The sequence below is a fragment of the Lissotriton vulgaris genome, chromosome 8, assembly GCF_964263255.1.
Source record: "Lissotriton vulgaris chromosome 8, aLisVul1.2, whole genome shotgun sequence".
Taxonomy (NCBI): Eukaryota; Metazoa; Chordata; class Amphibia; order Caudata; family Salamandridae; genus Lissotriton; species Lissotriton vulgaris.
In genome coordinates this window covers 356884701-356908002 of record NC_141696.1, presented here as the reverse complement: position 1 = coordinate 356908002, position 23302 = coordinate 356884701, and the positions used below count along the sequence as shown (strand labels likewise).

General features: G+C 45.0%; 1 protein-coding gene across 10 annotated transcripts in view; it reads right to left on the bottom strand.

Moving 5' to 3' along the window:
* Positions 1-5327: 5327 nt before the first annotated feature.
* Positions 5328-23302, bottom strand: part of CASK (calcium/calmodulin dependent serine protein kinase) — a 1261401-nt gene continuing 1243426 nt past the window's right edge. For 9 of the 10 annotated variants that reach the window (XM_086934112.1, XM_086934115.1, XM_086934119.1 and 6 more), the window contains one exon: positions 5328-8308. In XM_086934112.1, coding sequence (XP_086790238.1) covers positions 8132-8308 — 177 coding nt within the window. In that variant the 3' untranslated portion in view covers positions 5328-8131. The remainder of the gene's footprint in view (positions 8309-23302) is intronic. The other variant, XM_086934120.1, reaches the window with a different exon arrangement.

Sequence of the window (23302 nt, the reverse complement as noted above, 5' to 3'; positions counted from 1 at the left end):
AACTGCTGGTAAGAGTTACAATACAAAGTCAGTTATATGAGAAAAACGTTATCACACATTAACCACCAAAGAATAAAGAATGTTTTATAGAGAACGCACAAGTTACTTACCTTCGGTAACAATATATCTGTAAAAACAGTAGTTAGTGTTAGATTTCTTACCTTAGAATATCCCTAGGCGTCAGACAGGATCCGGAAAAATTTGTCAGAGGTACCCCTGTGCGTCGCTAGGAGTCGTCTGCGGCTCCGCGTCAGTCGTCAGTCATCAGCGTCGTGATCGCCGAGATGACGTTGGAGTACTTAGACGCGCCCTCACACGCGGAAGTCAGTTCTGTACATAGCTTTCTGTGCCAGGAACGCAGAGCCATGATAGAAACCGACATTGGTGCCATGAAACTAGGGCCCTGAAAGGGATGTCCTTAACCCTAGACATCGGTTCGCAGAACGGGGAGGATGGGTGGGGCGGTAAAGAATCTAACACCAACTACTGTTTCTTACAGATATATTGTTACCGAAGGGAAGTAACTTGTGCATCTGAAAGAAACAGGTTAGTGTTAGATTCCTTACCTTAGAATAGATACTCCAGCAATACCAACCCTGGTGATGGGTCTTCGAACCAAGATCACACCAGAAAGTCCTGGAGAATGGAACGGCCGAAAAAGCCATCTCTCCGGTCTTGGCTGTCCAGGCAGTAGTGTCTAGCAAACGTGTGCAGAGAGGCCCACGTAGCTTCCTCGCAGATGTCCTGCAAGGAGACTCCTCGACCCAGGGCAGTAGTGGCTGCCGTGGCCAGAGTGGAATGGGCACGCAGCCCAACTGGAGGCTTCTTTTTCACCAAGGAGTAGCAAACCTTGATGCACAAGACGACTCACCGAGAGATGGTCCGCTTGTGCACCGCCCGTCCCTTCTTTGCGCCCACGTAACCAACAAAGAGCTGGTCGTCTACCCGGAACTGGTGTGTGCGGTCAGGATAGAATTAAAAGCGCATGTTTTGGGACCAGAAGGTGGAGCCTCTCTTCCTCTTTCGAGGGATGCGGAGGCGGATAGAAGATGGGCAAGGTGATGGACTGCCCGATATGAAAGGCTGTGACCACCTTGGGCAGGAAAGAAGGACGAGTCCTTAGAACAACCTTGTCCGGATGGACAGAGAGGAAAGGAGGTTTAGAAGATAGAGCCTGGAGCTCACTCACTCTCCAGGCAAAGGTGACAGTAACCAGGAATGCAGTCTTAAGAGTCAGAAGACGAAGAGCACAGTTATGAAGTGGCTCAAAGGGAGTGCACATCAGATACGTTAGAACAAGACTCAAGTCTCACTGAGGCATCACGAAGGGAACAAGAGGGAACATGTGTGAGATGCCTTTCAAGAATCTATTTACAACAGGGGACTTGAAAAGAGAAGGCTGATCAGGAAGCCTTAAGAAGGCCGAAATGGCCGAGAGGTAGCCCTTGATAGTGCCCAGAGAAGAGCCCTGCTGGGCAAGAGAAAGAAGGAAGAGGAGAACCTCTGAGAGAGGGACAGAGAGTGGTTCCACAGCCTTTGCTGTGCACCATGCCACAAATTTGTTCCACCTGCAGGCGTATACCGTTTTTGTGGAGGGACGCCTGGCTGCCAGAATCACATCGCAAACTTCAGGAGGCAAGTCAAATGGCCTCAACTGCCGCCATTCAATCTCCATGCATGTAGGTGGAGACTGGACTGCAACAGAAATCCTCATGAAAAGGCAGACGAATCGGGGGATCGACTGACATGCTGAGTAGCTCGGGATACTAGTATCTTCGTGCCCAGTCCGGAGCCACAAGGATGGCTTGTGCCCGGTCTCGCCTGATCTTCTTTAGCACTCTGGGCAGAAGTGGTATAGGCGGAAAGGCGTACAACAGATCGCAGCTCCACTCGCAACGAAAAGCGTCGCCAAGCGAGTGCCCCCTTGGAAATTCCAACACGCAGAACTGATAACATTGCACATTCACTTCGGTGGCGAATAGATCTAACCAAAGCTCTCCCCACTGCTGAAAGAGACCTTGCGCCACGTCCGAGTTCAGACGCCATTTGTGATCCATCATGCACCGGCGGCTGAGTTCGTCCACCCTGGCGTTCAGGGAACCTGTCAGGTGTTGAACCACCAGGGTGACGCCCTGGTGTTCCAGCCATTGCCAGAGGCGTAGAGCCTCCTGGCAAAGGGTGCACGACCCCACCCGCCCTGTTTGTTGCAGTACCACATCGCGATGGTGTTGTCTGTGAAGACCTGCACTACACTTCCCCGGACAGAGGGAAGGAATGCCTTCAGTGCAAGTCGGATTGCCAACAGCTCCAGAAGGTTGATATGGAGCCGGGACTCCGCCAGAGGCCTCTGATCTCCCTCTCTTCCATGTGGCTCCCCACCCCAGGAGGGACGCATCTGTCACCACTACGTGCTCCGATTGGGGTAGGGATAGAGATCTGCCGCTGAACCAATCGCGGTTCGTGAGCCACCACTGCAACTGACTCACAGTGCCTTCCGACATCAGGACGTGGTCGGACAGGTTGCCTTGATGCTGTGCCCACCGAAACTTCAGGTCCCACTGTAGAGCCCGCATCCGCCACCTGGCGTGATGCACCAGAAGGATGCAGGTGGCCATCAGCCCCAGGAGCCGCAGCGTCAACCTGACGAGCTCGGGATAAAGGCTGAAAGATCTGAATCAGAGCCTGAATATCCCAGACCCGCTGCTCAGGGGGAAAACCCCGAAACTGTGCCAAGTCCAGGGCAGCTAGGACCTGAGCCAAAGTCAGCATCTTGAACTTCTCCTTCCGGAGGAAGCCGTTGATGCTTCGTAGGTCCAAGATAGGGCGTAGGCCTCCTTTGCCCTTCCTGGATACCAGAAAGTAGTGGGAATAGCAACCACCTCCTACTTCTTGCCCAGGAACGTGCTTGATGGCCCTCTTGGCCAAGAGGGTCGTAACTTCCTCCTGCAGAAGTCGCAAGTGATCTCCCGACATGCGTTGGTACTGTGGTAGCATGGCTGGAGGGGTCGCCTCGAAGGAGAGGGAGTAGCCCCTTCAGACGATTTGCAGCACCCACCTGTCCGACGTGATGTTACGCCAGTGGGGGAGGCGATAGCGGACCCTGACCCCCACTGGCGTAGAATTGTGTTGAATGTGGAATGACCGTGCCGGTGTTCCCAGGTACCGCCACGATGGTAACCGCAACCGCGTTGAGCCTGGGTCTGCGGCCTGTGGCTGGATCGACGTGAGGGGGGCGCCTCTTCCTTGGCCACGTAAGGAGTGAAAAGCGAAAGTTTGCTGGCGTTGGCCAAGGCCCAAGGATTTGGACGTAGCCCTGGAGTGCTTGAAACGCTCCAGTGCACTGTCCGTCACAGAACATCGTTGAGGGCTTCGTTAAACGGCAGTAGATGCTCTGAGGAGCTTGCCTGCGGTTTGAGCACCTCAGTGAGGAGGTTAGTCCTCACGGCCACAACAGGGAGCTCAAGAGCCAAGCCTTGGCCACCCTGTTCAACACCACATTGTAAGCAGCCCCCTCCTCCAAAGCCACAAAGGCAGGAGAGACGAAACCAGTGTCGGGCGAAGTGTCCAGACCACTGGCCTCCCCCAGCACTTCTGCCCAGTCCTGGCTCAACTGGCACTGCAGTGCCAGAAGGACCTCAGACCCCTCCCAGTCCATCTCCTGATAGTCTGGTAAAAATGATGGAGCCGGGCCATAGGTGAAGGCCTCAACCATCGGAGTCTGAGAAGGAGCCGGGTGGCGCCGGTCCGACGCCGGAAACGGACAAGGGCTCAAACCGTGGACGACATCGTCCACCGGCCCGCCAGGGCTCCCAGTCGGACCCGCGGGGCCCGAAGGCGCCGCAGCAGGTTCCGACGGAGGGAAGTGCTACCTCATGGCCGTGAGGAAAGCACTTATCTCCTCCGGCGTTGCGGGCAGCCCAGGGACCGACGGGTATGGAGCTGGACGCGACGCCTGCGGGTCCGACAGAGGGGGCGATGTTGCCCAAACCCCTGGCCACATCGCGTGAGCGTCTGGGGGAGTCGGAAGAGTGAGGACACCTTGACTTATTTTTCGAATGCCTCGACTTACCTGAGGACTTTGACCCTGACGAGTGGTGGTGACTCGAACGGCGATGACTGCGGCTCCACGACCGGTCCCTAGACTTCCTCCTCGACCAGGACCTCGAGCGGCGCGAAGCCGACTGCCGGAGCTCGAGTAGCTTATGGGACCGCTCCCGTCTAGCCTTCGAGGTCAAGGCCCGGCAGTCGGGGCACGACTTGTCATCATGGTCGGCCCGAGGCAATAAAGGCACCGACGGTGGGGGTCGGTCACCGACATCAGGCGGTGACAGGCCTCGCAAGGTTTAAAACCAGGCATCCCTATCGGCACCGCGAGTCGAAGGTCGACTCAAAAAGTGATCAAAAAGTTAGTCAAAAAATGACTTAGAGTACTGCTCTTCCCGGATCTGCGCTTGCTGGCGCGAAAAAAAAATGACATCAGCGTGCGAGGGCGGCGTCGAAGTACTCCTACGACGTCATCCTGGCGATCACGACGCCAACAACGGACGCGGAGCCGCAGACGACGCCTAGCGACGCGCAGGGGTACTGCTGATGAAAACTCTCCGGATCCAGTCTAACGCCTGGGGATATTCTAAGGTAAGAAATCTAACACCAACCTGTTTCTTTCAGATATGTACAACTAATTAGCCATACAGTGGGAGAAGAGTAGTGTGTCACAAGGAGAAAAAAGCTTTAAGTCAGGAGACTCTTGCTACATGTCTTGTTCTCCAGATTTCTTGAAGGAGCCATGGAACATAAGGAACGTACAAGACTGAAACAGGGAACTTTTTTTCCATAAAGGTACAAGGAGAGGAGTTACTCAGCTTTTCAGGTAATTGTGAAAACCTGGCCCAGCACACTATACTTCAGCACAGAAGACTAACACAATGCTATTGTCAGTCTCAACAGTATGATGTACTGACTCCTATCTGGGAAGACAATAAGGTAGGTTAATGCATGAAAAGTACTAAGCCTATTTTGTAAGTCATTCTACAAATAGTTTGTGCTCCTCCTACTAAAATCAACCTTTGAAAATGGAAATCCTCGACACTCTACGAAAGGGAGTTGGTGCTGGGATTTGTAGTAATTTGGAAGAAGGACGTTTGTGTTTTAGCCTGTGTTTTATGCAAGGTAATCTCCCATTAAATGGAAGGCAGCACACACACAAGAGGACTGGTTCAAATATTTTTATGGTGAACTTGAAAATTGTTCTGGAGGTATTCACCGAATTTGATCACATAAGTCCACTTTCAAAGTTTCAAACATAGTAAAAAAAATATAAAAAAGTGTTTGTGCATGGCAAAATGAGTCATTATTGATAAATGTGCTTGTATTTTTTTAACATAGGTCTTGAGTAGTGCACAGAAAACAAATCCATATCACAATGTATTTTAACAGTACAATTGTGTTTTGTATTTCAACTCTTGGTACACTGGTAGTTTATACTTTTTACAGGTGCATTTTTTGGTTTGTTGATTAATTTACAATGTTTCATTGCATTTACCATTCTATTTCAACTTTGTGCATGGAAAACATTTGTTAAACAATTGTATTCCTTTAATATGTACTAATTTGTTTGGGATCTACTGTACATGTATTTTGACAGTATAAACTTCACAACACGGGTACCAATACCCCCATATTATAGTCTTGTTGATTCTTGAACGATATCCTTTCTTCATAAAGCAAGTCATCCTTCCATTCTGTTTCTGCTAACATTGACAATGGGCACAAGTTCGATTGGGGAAGACATATCAAGGTGCATATTCAGGGAAAAAAAGACAGCAATTAATAAATGTAAATAGGATTGCGTTTAAGATCCTTCATAGTTTGGGTGTGAGAGACATTTTCTGCAGCAGTGTTATACATCCTAAGGAAGTGATGTATATTATTTACAGTTGAAAATTATTAAATTTACAATATCCCTTTAACCACCAAGACTATACTTAAAGACTTCTTATGAAAAGGCAACAGCGTACAGAGAAACAAATACATTTCTAAAATTCTACAAAAATCAACCCTGTAATCAGCTTGCAATTGTGATGCTCCCATGCCAAAGTTAAAAGGACACAGTCAACCACAACCTAACAAATCTGCAAATGAAACTTATTTTAAAGTCGACTTTTGCAATGGATTGGGTAGAGTGACAAACTCAATTCAATATTTTTTTTTGTCCAGAACAAATATTTCACAAAACCTACATTTTACTATTGGCTCTTCCTGCTGTGTTAACATACAGTGCACTCTGGGGCATCCCATAATGTGCGTCAGGTGTAAATTAGAATGCAAGGACTGTCATCGCTATACCAGTATGGTATGTACAGCTCGTGATGTCAATGATTTCGGCAGTGTATAAAACGTTAAAAGGCAAACAGACTAAACAGGTTTTAAGGTACAAAAAACGGCCCACCGCATTATTTTGTGCTTCTCATCTTAATTCTGACAAAAGCAATCACCACTTTGATAATAACGGCTGACCGTGTCCCCTTAAACGGTTATGACACCACTGTACCATCGCACAGTAACTGAGTCACTCTAGCACCAGATAATCCTCTCCCTCATGTCCAAAGAATTTCAGAGGTGAGGGTGGAGGGGTGGCCTTAACCTCAGATAACATTCTGGGAGGCCATCTTCAGGTTCATATAAAATTAAAGGGATGAACCCACTCTCGGGCACTGAAGTGGTTTGTGAAATTGCCTGAGCAAACTTCTCATGGTTTAATTAAGAAAACCCTTCACCTTCATGGTGGTTTGCGGGTTTGGAATTCACATGTATGCCTTCTACTTTATTGGATGTATGAAATTAGAAAACTAAGCCACAAGTAACCAGAGTACCGTTTTCCCTTGCAGCTACCTGATCAAATCCAGGAAGAAATGAAGGACCCAAAGTCACATAATTGTTGAGCTAACTAAGGAAGAATATTGAAAAAAATGATCAAACTTTAGTGTTCGTTACCATTTTTTTGAGGAATTTACAGGGCTATATGAAAATGAATCTTTCAGACAATTCGTTTGTAGCAGTGCCCACAACTTATACCGCACAGTATTGACTTTCAAAACTGTGCATTTTTTTTTTTACTTAAGAAACAAATACATACATATGTAAAAAGATCGTTTCTCTGGTTAAACATAATTGAACCGTTAATACTCTCTGAAGACAGACCTGACATGGCAAAATCAGTCGCACCCACTGCCCCTTACAATAAAATAAATTGAGACAAAATTACAAACACATTTCACTACATGATCATTAATAATAAAAATCAGTTTTTATAAAGTTGCCCAAAATGCAAGGGATGTGCATAGGTTTACAACTTAGTTCTAATCATTTTGTTTGACTCCCTTTGGGTATGTTTTCCCATAAACGGAATGTACTTCGCTGTAGTAGATTACAAGTTGTTCAACACAGATACACCAACAGCATGAACGCTTGAACTGTCCACATGCATTAAGACCTGATCTGAAATCTCTAAAATGTCCTTCAAAGAGACAGTATCAAAAAATCTTGGACATTACACAAATATATAAAAGGAAATTTGATGGTAAAACAAAAAAAAAAGACAGGCACTAATAACTGATGAATTTGATCCTTTTTGTTTGAGTAAGTAAATACAGTTTAAATAAATAAAGGAAAGTAATTTCTTTCAATCCATGAAATAAGACTTTAAAAAATCAATGTAGTGTTCCACCCCCAGAAAAAGTAACAATCATTTCTTTATTATTAAAATAGATTATAGAAAGCAGCATTTCCATTGTGCAGTTTTTAGGGGCCTTTGAAATAAAAAGCTATGGTTTCCAAAAATATAACATTCCAAAGGATTGAAGGAAACATTTAAAAGATACATTTTTATACAATTTTGGAGAACCGATTTAGGGAAAAAAAGATACTGTCTCTTTAAATTAATGTTTAAAAATTGTTTCCCGCCATCTATTTGGACATGACAATATTTATAAATTTAGGTCACACTTCATCTATATAGTCTCTAAAGGCCACGATCTTCTGATACAAGATCAATGACAAAGGATTTCTTTCCAAGTCCTGTATTAGGTTTTTTTCCAGTCTTGATAAAATTCTTTGTTTGCCTTGAAATGGCCTAGTAGACCCAGGAGACAGGAACCCATTGTGATGCTGTGCACACAAGTTCAATGGCTTCCTCCAAATGCCGAATTGTTTCATCTATTTCATTGTTGATAATAGTTAGATCAAAATAGTGTGCATATGTCCGCTGTAGAATTTCGGATTCCTTTTGGAGGCGCTGAAGTGATTCATCCTACAGCATCAAATAAAGAAAAACTGAAGTATAAGAAATATGATTCTGGAGATCTGAATAAATTAAACAACAGTCTGCAATTGACAGAGGCAACACCAAATACAAAACACAAGGTAAACAATCAACATAAAGCACATAAAGTAAGACAATTCATGTAGTACAGGAACACATTGACTATATCTATCTATATACATACATACACACACAGCAATAATATTTTACATCTCTCTCACAAAATGTTTAAACCCATTTATAATGAAAGAATGTAGCACGCCAGAAAAGTGGATTGCTTCTAGTTTTGTGATGAATACAGAACAAGAGGGGCAGACAATGGACATTACAGCACTTTAAGGAGGAATACACACACACACAAACACTTACACTTTTATATCTATATAAGCAGGGAACTCTGGGTAGCTCCCGAGTTTAGGTGGAGATGTAAATATACACACACACTGCAAAAAGACAATAGTACAAACTAAAGGTATGAGGAGGTGGCAACCACTAAGTTAAGTGGGCATTTTGGTGCTTTGTTCAAAAAGATATCCAGAACTCAACAGAACACACCCGACAGAAAGAATAAGTTACTTACCTTTGGTAATGCCTTATCTGGTAGAGACAGGATCTAGCCGCAGATTACTTACTTTTGAATTATCCACAGGTGCCAGACTCGATTGGGAAACCTTTCTACAGCAGTACCTCTGCTCGTCGGTAGAGGGCGTAGTACAACTCCATAACGATGTCATACTTCAGATGTGCAGTCAACAGAGTGCACATAAGCCCTCCCCAGTTTTTTCCATGGCCACTTCCCGTGCAAAAACCTGGAGTCACTTATAGAAACTGCAAGGAAACAGTGTGTCCAAAAATAATCTTCTTTTTGTAAAATGCTTGTGTGTGTTTGTTTCCTTTATTTACTCAACTGAAAGGTACGAGAATGCCAGAAGGGATATGGGAAAGGAGAGGACAAACAGGTCACAAATCGTGTTGGAGGGCGAGTCGGTAAGGAATCAGCAGCTAGATCCTGTCTCTCCACCAGATAAGGTGTTACCAAAGGTAAGTAACATATTAATCTGATAGACATCTAGCCGCAGGTTCCTTACCTTTGAATTAGATACCCAAGCAATGCCATCTCCGGAGGAGGGTCTGTGAACTGGTCCACAAAAGATTCCTGACTAAGAATAGCCAGCCTTTATCAGAGAGAGAAAGAGTGACCCGAGGTCGGAAAGGTAGGTGAGCGAGAAGACAACCCACCAGAAATATGGTAGAAAACATGGGAAAAGACACCTATGGCAGTAGAATAAAGATGGGTTAGAAGAACACTTGAGATAATCATAACACCATAGAGTATCCCTAATGGGAATGGGACCATTAGCGGATGGGGCTGAAGGCCAAGTACAATAGCAAATACGACTGAGCCCAACGTCATGGTCCTATACGCAAGCGATGCAAAAAGCACCAACCAATGCTGTAAGAAAGCATGGTCAACAACAACAACAAGCATTTACAATGCAATAGGTCTCGCAAAATTAAAGTTTGAGTTATTGGCATTGTGTATGACAATGCGTTGCATACAATTTTTCGAAAACTCTGAATTAGTGTATAAAGATGATTTGCAAACTGTCAGATCTTGCTCAATAATAAGGAAAGTTGGGAATAATATTGGCTGCTAGTTTGTAGCTATGAGCATATATTCTAAGTATGTGTGTTATGCTATGCTATGTTATGTTTTGTTATGCTATGCTTTGCTTTGTTTTGTTATGATATGCTATGTTTTGTTGTGTTGTATTATGCTATGCTTTGTTTTGCTATGCTATGTTTTGTTATGCTATGCTATGCTCTGTTTTGTTGTGTTTGGTATGCTATGCTATGTTTTGCTATGCTATTGTATGTTTTGTTGTGTTTTGTTAACCCCTTCCTTGCTGCCGTCGTCCATTGGCCGACTGCAGCACTACCTCGCTGGTGCTGCCGTCGGCCAATGGCCGACGCAGCCCCGCCCGTTTTTTAAAACGGCCGCACTGCTGTGAAATCGCGGCAGCAGCCAAGTATGTTATATTTTGTTGTGTTTTGCTATGTTTAGTTATGCTATGTGTTGTTGTGTTTTGTTATGCTATGTTTTGTTATGTTATGCTACGTTTTGTTATGCTATGCTATGTTTTGTTTTGCTATCCTATTCTTTGTTTTGTTATGCTGTGCTTTGCTATGTTATGTTTTGTTATGCTATGTTTTGTTGTGTTTTATTATGCTATGCTTTGTTTTGCTATGCTATGTTTTGTTTTAATTTGCTATCTTATGCTTTGTTTTGTTATGCTATGCTATGCTTTGCTATCCTGTGCTTTTTTTGTTATGCTATGCTGTGTTTTTTTATGCTATGTTATGTTTTGTTATGCTAATCTGGTGAGGATGTGTGAGGGTGAGTGAGGGTGTGTGAGGGTGAGTGAGGGTGTGTGAGGGTGTGTGAAGGTGTGTGAGGGTGAGTGAGGGTGTGTGAAGGTGTGCGAGGGTGTGTGAAGGTGTGCGAGGGTGTGTGAGGGTGAGCGAGGGTGTGTGAGGGTGAGTGAGGGTGAGTGAGGGTGTGTGAGGGTGTGTGAGGGTGTGTGAGGGTGTGTGAGGGTGAGTGAGGGTGAGAGAGGGTGTGTGAGGGTGAGAGGGTGGGTGAGGGGGTGTGAGGGTGAGGGGGAGAGGGTTGTGAGGGTGAGGGGGGGTGAGGGGGTGTGAGGATGTGTAAGGGTGAGGGGGTGTGAGGGGTGTGAGGGTGTGATTGTGAGGGTGAGTGAGAGGGTGTGAGGGGGTGAGAGGGTGTGAGGGGGTGAGAGGGTGTGAGAGGGTGAGGGGGTTTGAGGGTGAGGGGGTTTGAGTGTGAGGGGGTGTGAGGGTGAGGGGGTGTGAGGGTCAGGGGGTGTGACGGGGAGGGGGGTGTGACGGGGAAGGGGGGTGAGGGAGGGTGAGGGGATGTGAAGGTGAGGGTGTGAGTGTGGGTGTGTGTGAGCGTTAGGGTGTGTGAGGGTGTAGTAGGGATAGCTTCGCATGTGACTTACTGCCAGTTCTCTTGTGAGGTGTACAAAGACAGAAGGTAAAGCGTAACACACAGGAGCTGATTAATTGCACACACACCTCAGGAACTGTGACTCCCTCCCTCCGCAATTTTGCAGTACATAAAGTATTCCATTTGTGTGCAAAACCCGAAGTGACCAAACCAATAAAACTACAAATATTTCCAAAAGGCTCAAAGTGTTGGAGACACCAGGAGTATAAAATGGTTTTCGCCAGCGGCGAGGTGTTTCTGAAAAAGTATAGTGCTTTTGTGCTTGCACATTCTTGGTTTATTAGGCTTCGGCCATTGTGTTACGCAGTCAGTGTTGCTACCCGTCCGTTTACCCCGCCTTCAAAAAGTCCAACATGAGGCCTTCCTCTTTACCTCTCAATACCTATGTTGCCAACAGTACACTCATTCATTGGTTGAGCATCTCCCGCTCATCAAAACCACCTCTTCCATGCTGCGGTCATTTTTTATTTTTTTTGGATACCACCGCCATTACAACAGGAGGAACAGGGATCCAGCTGGAATGAGGCAGGCACGTTTGTGGGCTGTGACTCTGCATGCGAGTTATAAAATCATGAATGGTTCAACCTGCAATATGTTCATTGTGTGCGTGTGGAGGGTGACGGAGGGCCTAGGATGCTGGTTTGTTTTGCATTTCTCTGAAGGTGTGTGAGTGTGTTGCACATCTCCCTCTTCCCAACCGTTGCCGCAATTCCTCGGACGGTATGTGTGTTAACGCCAGTCACTATTAGGCACGTGTTGTTATAGCGCTCAGATGGTTAATAACAAAACATTGTTACCAACAAACTGTGAGATTGCTCACTCGATTTATGTGCCTGCTCCAAAACTCATATAGTGCAATACTGTGACATTTTTTGGAACACCTTTTTGTACTTTTGTTTTACTCCGCGCTTCATACAGCTCTTTTACGTTTTTTATTGCTGTAAATAATAGTGACATTTGTACTGTGCGGCATGCTGAGAGCGCTGCGTGGGTTCTTGCCATTGACCTCATTGCTTGAAGGTCTGCTCATCAAGCAATGCATTACACATTTTATTTTCAGAGCGAATGGAAGCCACCCTGCCCTCCTACTTTTGAACCCTCACACTCCACACTACCTGTTGGGAGCCTGGAGCTGCCGCCTGCTCCGTAACACACTCTGCTCATCTTACCACTGTTGGATGTGTCCTGCACTTGATGAACAAACAACTCATTAATGAGCAAACAATTAAATAAGTTGCTGCAGCCTTTCATCAGCCCAGGGTTGATAAACATGTCCACGAAGTCTGCCAGCACTGCCGTTCTGTTACAAACTTTCTAAAGTGCCTTAAGACTTAGTAGTGGGTCTTGTGTGCTGCACTATTACATTGTTCAGGCGTGTTTGTGTTTTAATGCGTGTCCCTTAAGTGTTGGAGTTACAGAGCTTTTGAAATCAGTGCGATGATTCACAGTGGGTAACAAGCACTGACTAATAACGAGGCATGGAATGCAGGCGAGAGAGGCGGGCTCTACTTTGATAGGCAGGAGCCTGCGAAGTTCCGGGATGTTTCCCGCCTCTGTAGCAGGTTAGCGGTGACATAGCTCGTCCGGAACGCGGCACCTTGGAGGCAGAGGGAGCCCAGAAGAAAGCAGGGATTCCGGGAATGATGGGGTTCCCGGGAGAGAGTAGGCAAGGCATACGGTGCGAGGAAGGTTCTCCAACTCTCAGAACATCCTGTAGCAGCGCAGCAAGAAAAGAGCCCGGTGGGGGGTGTGTGCGCGTGTGTGAGTGTAGCTGTGGGTGTGCGTGTGTGTGGCTGAGCGTGTGTATATGCGTGGCTGTGTGTGTGCGTGCGTGATCCATGGTGACTGAAGAGCCTGCCGGAATCGGAGCGCGTGCTCACGCGCGCAACCTGATCTGATCCCGGCAGGCTGCGTGTGCCAGTCTCTTGTCTCCTTTTTTTAGTCCTTGTAAGCAGAAGCAACGACAATAGGCCTCGCTCTGCGACAGTGAGGCTTCGCCCTGAATCGCAGGTGCGAGACCTAAAAAGGACGGCCAAGGCCATCCGCAGCCATAGGAAACATTATGAGAGAAAAGTGAGCCTTCTAGGACCATGCAATGGAGAATCCATAGAAGAAGAAGGTTAGCGATTGTAAAGCAATGAGCAAGGGAAGGCATTGTGGCACATGAGGAAAAAAAGCAAGTAATATGAGCAAAAACGCAACCCCTCCTAAGAAAGGCAGCACAACTTGATTGTCTATAGAGTTACCGATCGAAAAAGATGTATGAATAGAGACACAACAGGATGTCTATCTATCTATATTTATATTTATATTTTTAGGCCTCCCTTACCCATTGGTTGTTTTCAAATCGAGTCTCATAGGATAACTGGGATGTACAGTCCCTATGTTGACCATAGAATTTATATAAACTATGAATTTAGTTTGTAATAGGTTTCCTAAGGTTGAGGGTCAACCGAAGGACTATCCCCAATTTGCACTCCACGGCACTAGTCACTTTCAAGCAGTATGTTAAAAAATATGGTATTTGTTTACCTGGCCCATCATTTAGCAAGAATGGCCGATATATTGGATAATACTGGCTGGTTCCCAATAGTGTTTAATATAGGCAAGTTTATAGGTATATATCAGGTCATTTGCAAATTTGCACAAAAGAAAAAGCGTCTTTTGCACTAATTAAATGCAATATTTGCACTAATTTTAAGGATTAGGCTTAAATAGAATTGTTTTACCATCGTAAATATGTATTTATTTATTTATCTATGTATACATTTATGTATTTATATGTCCATGCACTGATATATATTGAAATATGTTGTCAGAATTACACTTTGGGATCAGGTAGAGGTATTGACCAAAAGGAGTGGGTTTTCGGTGTCATCATTTTAATATATATTTTGACATGCAATTGGATACTCATGTCCTGGATTTTGACCGATTAATGCCTGAATGCATATTAATGTTGGATTTTGTGGAGAAACATGCACATTTTGCATTTTTGCAGCCTAGTTTAATTTAATGTCTTCCTGGGGGAGTACGTCTGTATTTAAACAGTAATTAATCAGTATTTAAACTGAAATACCAATGAATGTACAGTGAATTTAATTTGTCTAATTGGTGTAAATACTGCTGTGAAGAAACAGACGGAGAGTCTGTCTTCCATTGTTCTTACTCACTGTCACTTTACAAATGAAAGGAAACACCAGTACGGCATGTGATCAAGACCTCTAGGGGCTGAAACGCAACAGGGCGGAATGCACTAAATAAAGTACTGCACAAAGGAAAACGGGTGTCCGTTCTGTTTCAGGCTCAATGGATATGGAGCGGTGAAGATATATATATATATACACACCCAAAAACAGTTCGAATGACGTGGAGCACTCCGGCTTTGAATCAAAAAGTTGATTTTATTTTGTGCAACTCAAAGCATACTGACAACGGTGTTTAAGCCTCCTGGCCTTCGTCAACGTCTGTAATTACCTATGAAATGCTGCCTTTTAACAAAAATCTAAATCATTGGTTTACCGCAGAATGATTAAATTAAACACTGAAAAGGGACGGCATTCTTAGAACATATGCAATGGTTTAAAAATCGTCTGCCATCTTAGAACACATCTCAATCAATTATATGTAGTTCAATTCATTATGAACGTGCCTCCTGTGGTGTGGTATACAAATCAAAGTAATGCAATGATTGAAAAATACAAGATTCAAATTAATTTAAAAGGATTGGAATTTATACAATTAATGGTAATCCCACCATCAATTCATGTTTGTACAGGTAATAATTACTGAATTACTGATACAATCTCATTTGCTTTCTCGATGGGCCCATTTCCTTACCACAGAAAGTCTGTAGCAGGGTTTCCGTTCTCCCACAGAACTGTGCACAGAGATCTAGAACCTCGGTGAATTAGGGTGACCCAAAACCCACCTTAGTATCCAAAATCCCCTTACCGAACTAGCTACAGTGTCTCATTGGTCATAACAAACTCCCAATGACTTAGACAAACCAGAACATGAACTTGGGTTACCTCAGGTATCGTGGAACACATGAACACTCTTTCGCTCTGTAATCATTTCAAACCACAACGGGGAGTAAAAGAACACACGTGCAAGTTTGAAATATTTATTTTTCAATGCAAGGTTCTCAAAAGCAGTATCTTATATAATACCAGAATACATTTTATAAAAATCAGAGTTATCAGAATAGTCACTAATCCATAGTAAGCGAACGGTGATAGCATATTATAATGCAAAAATTTATATAAATCTGTATCACCTATATTTCGCGCACCCTATTTAGCATACTATATTATATCTAAGAAGGTCTCATTTGGGTTTTAGCAGGGCGGGCCCATACCTCTAAATGTCAGTAGGAGAAGATCACATCATCAGCTACCAGCTCTCTGCATGCGAAGCACCATCAAGTGTGTTTGTGCATTCTCAGTAACTCTATCTTAAACCCGCTTAGAGCCCAATGTTGGCAGCAACTTTATTTGTGTTATGTCTAATGTGGTGCGAGGGTTCAGTTCTCAGTGTGCAGACAGTGTACCAAGTGTACCAAGCACAACTGATATCAGAGCAATAACATATTATTCTTAAATAAATCACATCTCGTCTAGGTTGAAAGCTACAATAACAATTATGTGTCGTGTGCGAACTGAAGCCGAAGGAAAATATGTCGTGTAAACATTTAATAAACTCATGCTAACTTAACGCAATATATAGAAAAGCAGTAACTATATGACAAGTCAAAGTGGGCAATCTTGCTCTGAATGAGCGCTGATTTAATCAATAATACACACAAAACAAATAATCAATGTTTAGACTACTGAATACAAGCCTGAGATGGTTGGTAGATGACCTGAGCGGGCATGGGTAGAGGGAATGGGTGGTAGGGGGGAAAGGAAAGGAATTGATTGGATTTGAGGGATTTGATTATCTTCCAGAAGCACAATCTCCTGTCACAAAAAGTCTAGAGTACAATCCAGCTCTGAATGAGCAAAGTATTGAACTTAACCTACAAATGACCACAGTTCTTCCTAACAGTTTAAACCCCAGGGGGGCCAGGTGCTTAACTAGACTATGTATCTTGCTTCCAGCTGCCTTAAAAGTTTCACCCTGTCCCCTCCTATCTCCTTTATTGGGATTTGATCAATGCAGAAATAGAGCAATCTGTCACACCTAGCATTGTGAGTTGTGGCATAATGTCTTGCCACAGGGTAGGATCTATCACGATTGGTTATTGACCTTTTGTGCTACCAAATACGTTTTGTGGCTGGGTGTATAGTACTCCCAATGTATTGGAGGCCACAGGGGCAAAGAAGGTAATACACCACAAAACTAGAGTTGCAATTTAGCAACTTGTTAATGGTTCTTTTTTCCCGGCACTTGATAGTCCTTCACACAGTTGTTGCATGCCTTACAGGTAGTGCATGAAAAAAACCTGTAATGGCAATCTTACTCTGGGGTTTGTCCACAAAATGACTTTGTATTAGGATAACCTTCAATGAGGAACTTTTTCTGTATGCGATATCTGGTCTGCCGGGAAGTGACTGGCCTATTGCGCCATCTGTCTTAAGGATGCTCCAATTTTTAAGCACTAGATCCCTGATTCTCTGTGATTACGCTGAAAAGTTTAATATCAGCCTAACTTTAGGTGATTCCTCCACTGTGACTGAATCACTGGCCGATTGCCTACAAGTAAATCCTGCCTTTCCTTCGATTTGACATGGTCAGCTGCCCCCTGAAGGACTCTCCTTCCACTCTACTGAGTGCCGGCTATAGGGTGTGGTTCCCGGTACTACCCTGCACTGTTTTTACTGTGTGATGCTTTTTGAATAATGTGAAACTGCATATATTTTTATCGTTAACTTGTAAAAGTCTTAATCCCTAACGCATTCATTAGATGTAATTACGCTGTTACTACTCACCTATTTTTATATTGCGTCGTCGTGTAGTTAGGGTTTTGACTTTCTTTTATCCTCCCCCTACTTGTTGCCAGCTGCCCTTGACCCACCACAGCCTGTGCAAGTTGAGCACTACTCTAGTAAAGAGCTTAAATGCCTAAATAATTGCCATGGGGAAAAACCCCAAGCCATTAACGGGGATTTATTTGAATGCCCTTTCAGTTCCAAAGCACGCAATAGAAATATGGAGTCTCCTGGACATTGAGTTGTCCGATATCTGTTTTAGAACAGAAACCTGGCTACATGAACATGCCTCTTCTTATGTGGTAACCGCTTTTCCCCCTTAATATAATATAACTAGAGTGGAAAGAAGCAAGAGACGAGAGGGAGGTCTACTTATAGCCACAATAAATGGCCTAGAAATCATCTCTCTGTAATCTGAGTTCAGATCAACTAGAACTTTCTATCTTTAGAATAGATGGGCTATGCAAAGGCACGTGGAGAGGAGCTTTAGTTTATAGACCACCCCGCCCGAGAAAGGACTTTACACACAATCTGCTCAAGGCCATTGCTCCTCATGTCCTTGCTACAGAGAACTTCCTTTTAATAGAAGATTTTAATTACCATGCAGAAAGGCTATTGGAACCAGATACCAACCAATTGGTCACTAAAATGAGTACCCTGGGGCTAGCCCAAATAGTCACTGGTTCTACACACACTGCTGCCACACTTTAGACCTTTTGTTTACAAACTCCAACGATATCTTAGTAGACCCCCCCCGTTACTATGATGTATGTATGTATGTATGTATGTTCTTATATAGCGCTCGATGTACCCTTGGGCATCTCGGCGCTTGCCTTGGGAACCCGTCCTGGTTTTTCCCTGTGAGATCAACCGTGCTGGGCATCCCCAAGGTGAAAGCCAGGCATCCCGCCGCAGGGGGCCCGTTGTGGAGATTAAGCAAGCTTGTTGCCCAGAGCTGCATAGTGTGAACTCGTGCTTAGAGTGGGCACCGAAGCGAGAACTATCGAGTCCGTGGACAATTGGGCTCAGTCGTTGGGGTTCTGGGGCTCCAGTACCCTCCTTCTGCTTCATGTAACAAAGGATTGCAATGCTCCGTAATCTACCGGATTAACGCACGGCTGTGCCTTTGAACTGTGTGTCCAGCTTCCGCATCTTTTGTAGTCACTCATCATCGCTGTGCCGATTTGGGCGCCCTCGGCGTCTGTGGATCGGAACGGGGCAGAGAAGTTGCTTTGGTGCTCCGCTCCCCTTTGTTTGGAGTTCTTTTCCTAATTTCCTGTTTATGGTGATTCAGGAATCCTATTACTCAACACAGGTTTTTTTCTGTCATTGCTCGACTTTTTCCCCCTCGTGATTCTTTAGTGAAGGGTTGGGTTTATTTTGTTAGTTTCACTTTCCTGGATCTAAAACAGAGAGCAAGGCTTGCTGCTGTAGAAAGGATCATGACCCCCACGGGACATCTATTGCATTCCACGCTGGTAAGGAAGTCCATGGTGTTGTAAATGGGTATGGCATGGTCATGGTCAAAGGTGAGAGGGGATTGATGTATGTCAGTATAGAGTGGTAATGTTATGCCTTGTTTTGTAGGTGCAGGCAAGTGGAGGGTCCAACAGAAGCAGAAGTGGTTCCCTTGTCTCTCTTCCTTGTTTTTCTTGTTTCCTTCTCCCACCCTCTCCCGGTGTTCATCTGCTTTCTCATTGTGTGCTATCCAGTGAGCGGCATATGGGCAGGGGTAGCGGATTGGGCCATACGTCGTTTCTGCAGTGTCGTGGGCTTTTTGAGCTGGAATCTAACAGAATACCAAGCCCAAGAATATTAATACACTGCCCGGGCGAGTATGGACGATCTGCTTAATCCCACGGGTGGGGCAGCCAGTCCCCCCTACTATGGAGGACCTGATGGGAATTATCACTGTATTACAAGTTCAGGTACGGGACCTGAGTCAGGAACTGGGTGCGGCAAAGGCTAGAGAACAGGCACAGGTCAGGGGTCAAGGTCCCGTTTTGCGCCCTGCAACTTTCCAGTACGACAGAGGGGCAGGTCAGGGGTTAGCCTAGGGGGCTCCTATTGCTGTAACAGTGAATTCACCGGTCCCTGTCCCTTTGGCAGTCCCTGAGAGATTTTCAGGGGATAGTGAGAAATTCAGTATATTTATGAATCAGTGCCAATTGCACTTTATGTGTAGACCGAATGCCTTTCCAGATGATTCGGCTAAGGTTGCTTTTACCATCTCATATTTGGCTGGCACAGTGGCCCTGTGGGCCATTCCCCTGGTGAACAATGATGATTGAGTATTGTACAATTACCAGGCTTTTAGGGACTTGATGCAGGGATTGTTTGCGAAACACGCGTTCATGTAGGCCAGCGATGCTGAATTGTTGAAACTACGGCAGGGCAGACAGGATCTGTTGACGTATATTTCCTCATTTAATCGGCTGGTGTCCGAAACCCAGTGGCCTATGGCATAGAGAACTTTGTTCTATCAGGGGTTGTGCGAGGATCTTAAAGATATAGTATCCCAGGTAGTCGATCCCCCTGCTGATTGTGCTGCATTTATCGACCTAGTGGTCAAATTAAATCATAGGTTGTTAGAAAGACGCGGTGAACGCAACCATTTTCAGTCCACACACAGGGGTTTAGTAGGCCTGATATAAAACCAGTGGTGGAGCACAAAACAGGGCCTGAACCCATGGAGATAGGGGGGGATCAGAGGCAGTCTGTCCTCTGAAGAGAAGAAGAGAAGAAAAGAGAAGAACTTGTGTTTGTATTGTGGGCAGGGAGGTCATTATGCACGGGAGTGCCCTGTGAAGCCCTCAAACACACCATACACCAAAAAGTGGTGTTCTTACAGCATGCAGATAGCCTTTTGGGCGGGGACGAATCCATGGTGTTGGATGGGACACAGGGGGTGGTAGAACGTGTACCCAGACATTTTATCATCTCTGCATATCTGATGATCTTCAACAGTAACAGAGTGCCTGTTTCAGTGCTATTGGATTCCGGTGCTACAGGGAACTTAATTGATATATCGCTGGCTGACAAATTGTCGATACCTTGTGTCTATAAAGAACAGCCTGAGCCAGTGCGGGCCGTAGATGGGACGGAGTTGACCTCTGGCTCCATTACTCGACGAACGGAACCATTGTGTCTGTTATGCAAGAACGGAAATTCCGAATTTGTATGTTTCGACCTAATAGATGCCCCTTCCTTTGGTCTGGTGTTAGGGGTGCCATAGCTAGAAAAGCATAACCCCAAGATAGATTGGGTTCGGCAGTTGGTGACCTTGGATTCTGCGCATTGTCTGAAGAGCTGTTATCAGGAGGATACTGATAGGGTGACCCCATTGATATGTGCAGCTAGTGATAGTTGATTGGTACCCTCTTGTTATTCAGATTTCAAAGAGGTATTTGATGAGGGTCAAGCAGAGGGCCTCCCCCATCGCCCGTTCGATTGTAAGATCGACCTGGTGCCAGGCGCCTCTTTGCCATGTTGTCGAATATATGCGCTGTCTGAACCTGAGGGGTTACATCTGAAGGAATACCTAGACGATATGTTGAGAAAAGGGGTACATCCGTCCGTCTTGTTCGCCGGTTTCCTCGGCTATATTTTTCATTCCAAAAAAGGAGGGAACATTGCGGGCTTGTGTGGACTATAGGGCACTGAATAAAGCTACAGTGAAGAATAAATATCCTCTTCCGCTTATTCCAGTGTTGCTGGATCAGTTGCGCAAGGCTACGGTGTTCACTAAATTGGATTTGCGGGGCGCGTACCATTTAATTCGAGTACGCCCCGGCGATGAAAGGAAAACTGCCTTTAAAACGAAATTTGGCCTGTACGAGTATTGTGTGATGCCGTTCGGCTTGTGCAATGCGCCGGCAGCCTTTCAGTTTTTTATAAATGAGGTGCTCCGAGATTACCTAGATATGAGTGTCATCGTCTATCTAGATGATATACTAATATACTCGGAGACCAATGAGGAACACCATGAGCATGTTACTCAGGTTTTGCAGAAACTACAGGACCATCATTTATATGTTAAACTTGACAAGTGTCAGTTCAGTACAGCGAAGGTGGAGTTTTTGGGCTTCGTTATTTCAGCAGGAGGGATCCAAATGGACCCTAGAAAGATTGAGTCCATCATGACTTGGCCTATACCATCATCGGCCAAGGACATACAGGTCCTCCTGGGGTTCGCCAACTTCTACAGGCGCTTTATCTCCCATTTCTCCAATGTTGTTGCTCCTATGACTCGGTTGTTGAGGAAGAGGGTTCCTTTGGTCTGGTCCTCTGAGGCACAGAACGCCTTCCAGCAGTTACTTGGGAAATTTACAACAGCACCTGTATTAGTGCATCCTGATCCTGCCCTGCCGTATTTTGCTGAAACGGATGCCTCGATGTGCGCAGTGGGAGGGGTCCTGTCCCAAAGGAACAATGAGACAAAAGTAAAAGCATGGAAGATCATGAAGAATATAAATGCATGTAAAGCAGCTACATGATGAATATCAGACCATCGAAAAAACTGTTTCTCTTAAACAATATTGAAAAGGATGCAAATTCCAATAAGGAGCTTTTTAAAATACTAAGATTTTTCGACTCCTCCCAGCCAGACATGTACCTCCGCTTCACAGGACTGGACTGACTGTCTTTCTCATTTCTTTGAGAATATAATTTTGGCAATTCATAGCTCCTTTCTGCCTTCTAAATCTATAAACTTTCAGGGAAAGGACCCCATTGATTCAACTGGTCCTTTTCCCTTGCTAGAAGAATTTTCTCTGTGTAAATCTGAGGAAGTGGAAATTGCTAGGTCAAAAATTAAATCTGGTTCACCAGTTGATCCTATGCCACCTCGATTTCTTGCCACCATCATCCCTCTGCTCCTTGACAATCTCACCAACCTATTTAATAGGTCACTGTCACAATCAGCGTTTCCAGTGATATGGAGGGCTGCCAGAGTTAGGCCAATTTTAAAAAAGCCTACTGCAGACCCGAAACTCTTGACGAACTATTGTCCGATCTCGTTGCTCCCCTACTTTCGGAAAGTACTAGAGTTTTTAATCAACCGTCAACTTGTGTCTCACCTTGAAAGTCATGGATTATTGGGTCCATCGCAATCTGGTTTTAGAGCTGCCCACAGCACCGAAACTGCGCTGGTGGAAGTAATGAATAATATTAGATTGGCACTGGACAAAGGACAATCCTCTATTCTTGCTTTGTTAGATCTGTCTGCCTCTTTCAACATGTTAATGTTAATGTTATATGAACTTGTAACACGCACGGCTGCCCCAGCCAAGGGGCGTCCCGGCGCAAGCTGCATGAAGTTGCACAGGTAGGGGGTGTTTGTGCTGTCATAGTAGGGCTATTGCACACTAACAGAAGAGGTGAGTCTTTATGGCTTTCCTGAAGGGTAGTAGATCCTCAATTCTTCGGATTTGAATAGGAAGTTCATTTCAGAGTTTTGCAGCAAGGTATCTGAATGAACGGCCGCCCATTCTTGCTAATTTGAAGCGGGGCACTACTGCTAAGTTCTGTCCCTCTGAACGCAACGTGCGTCGGGGACCATAGGATGTAAGAAGTGGACATAGCATAGGGGGGAGGCAGTTTTGAGGATTTTAAATGCAAGGCAAAGGGTTTTATAGTGGATCCTTTTTCCCACGGGGAGCCAGTGGAGTTTCGTGAGGACAGTGGACACTGACTTGTAACGCGGGAGACCGGTCAGCGCTCTGGCGGTGGCGTTCTGGACTCGCTGGAGTCTAGATTTCTCTGCTACGTTTGCCCCTAACAAGAGGGAGCTGGCGTAGTCCAGCCTTTTTTTTTTTTTAAACCTTTATTTGGAGACAAGCAGGTTCAAGGGAAGTGTACATACAAAACATACAGTCACATATGGCCATTACAATGGTACGTCAGAGCCAAAAAAAAAAAGGAGAAACAAGGAAGTACAGGGCAGGTCATCAGTCAATACAAGGAGCAACAGCGAAATGTACAGTATAAGTTAGAAAGCAATGATCCAGCATGGGCAGG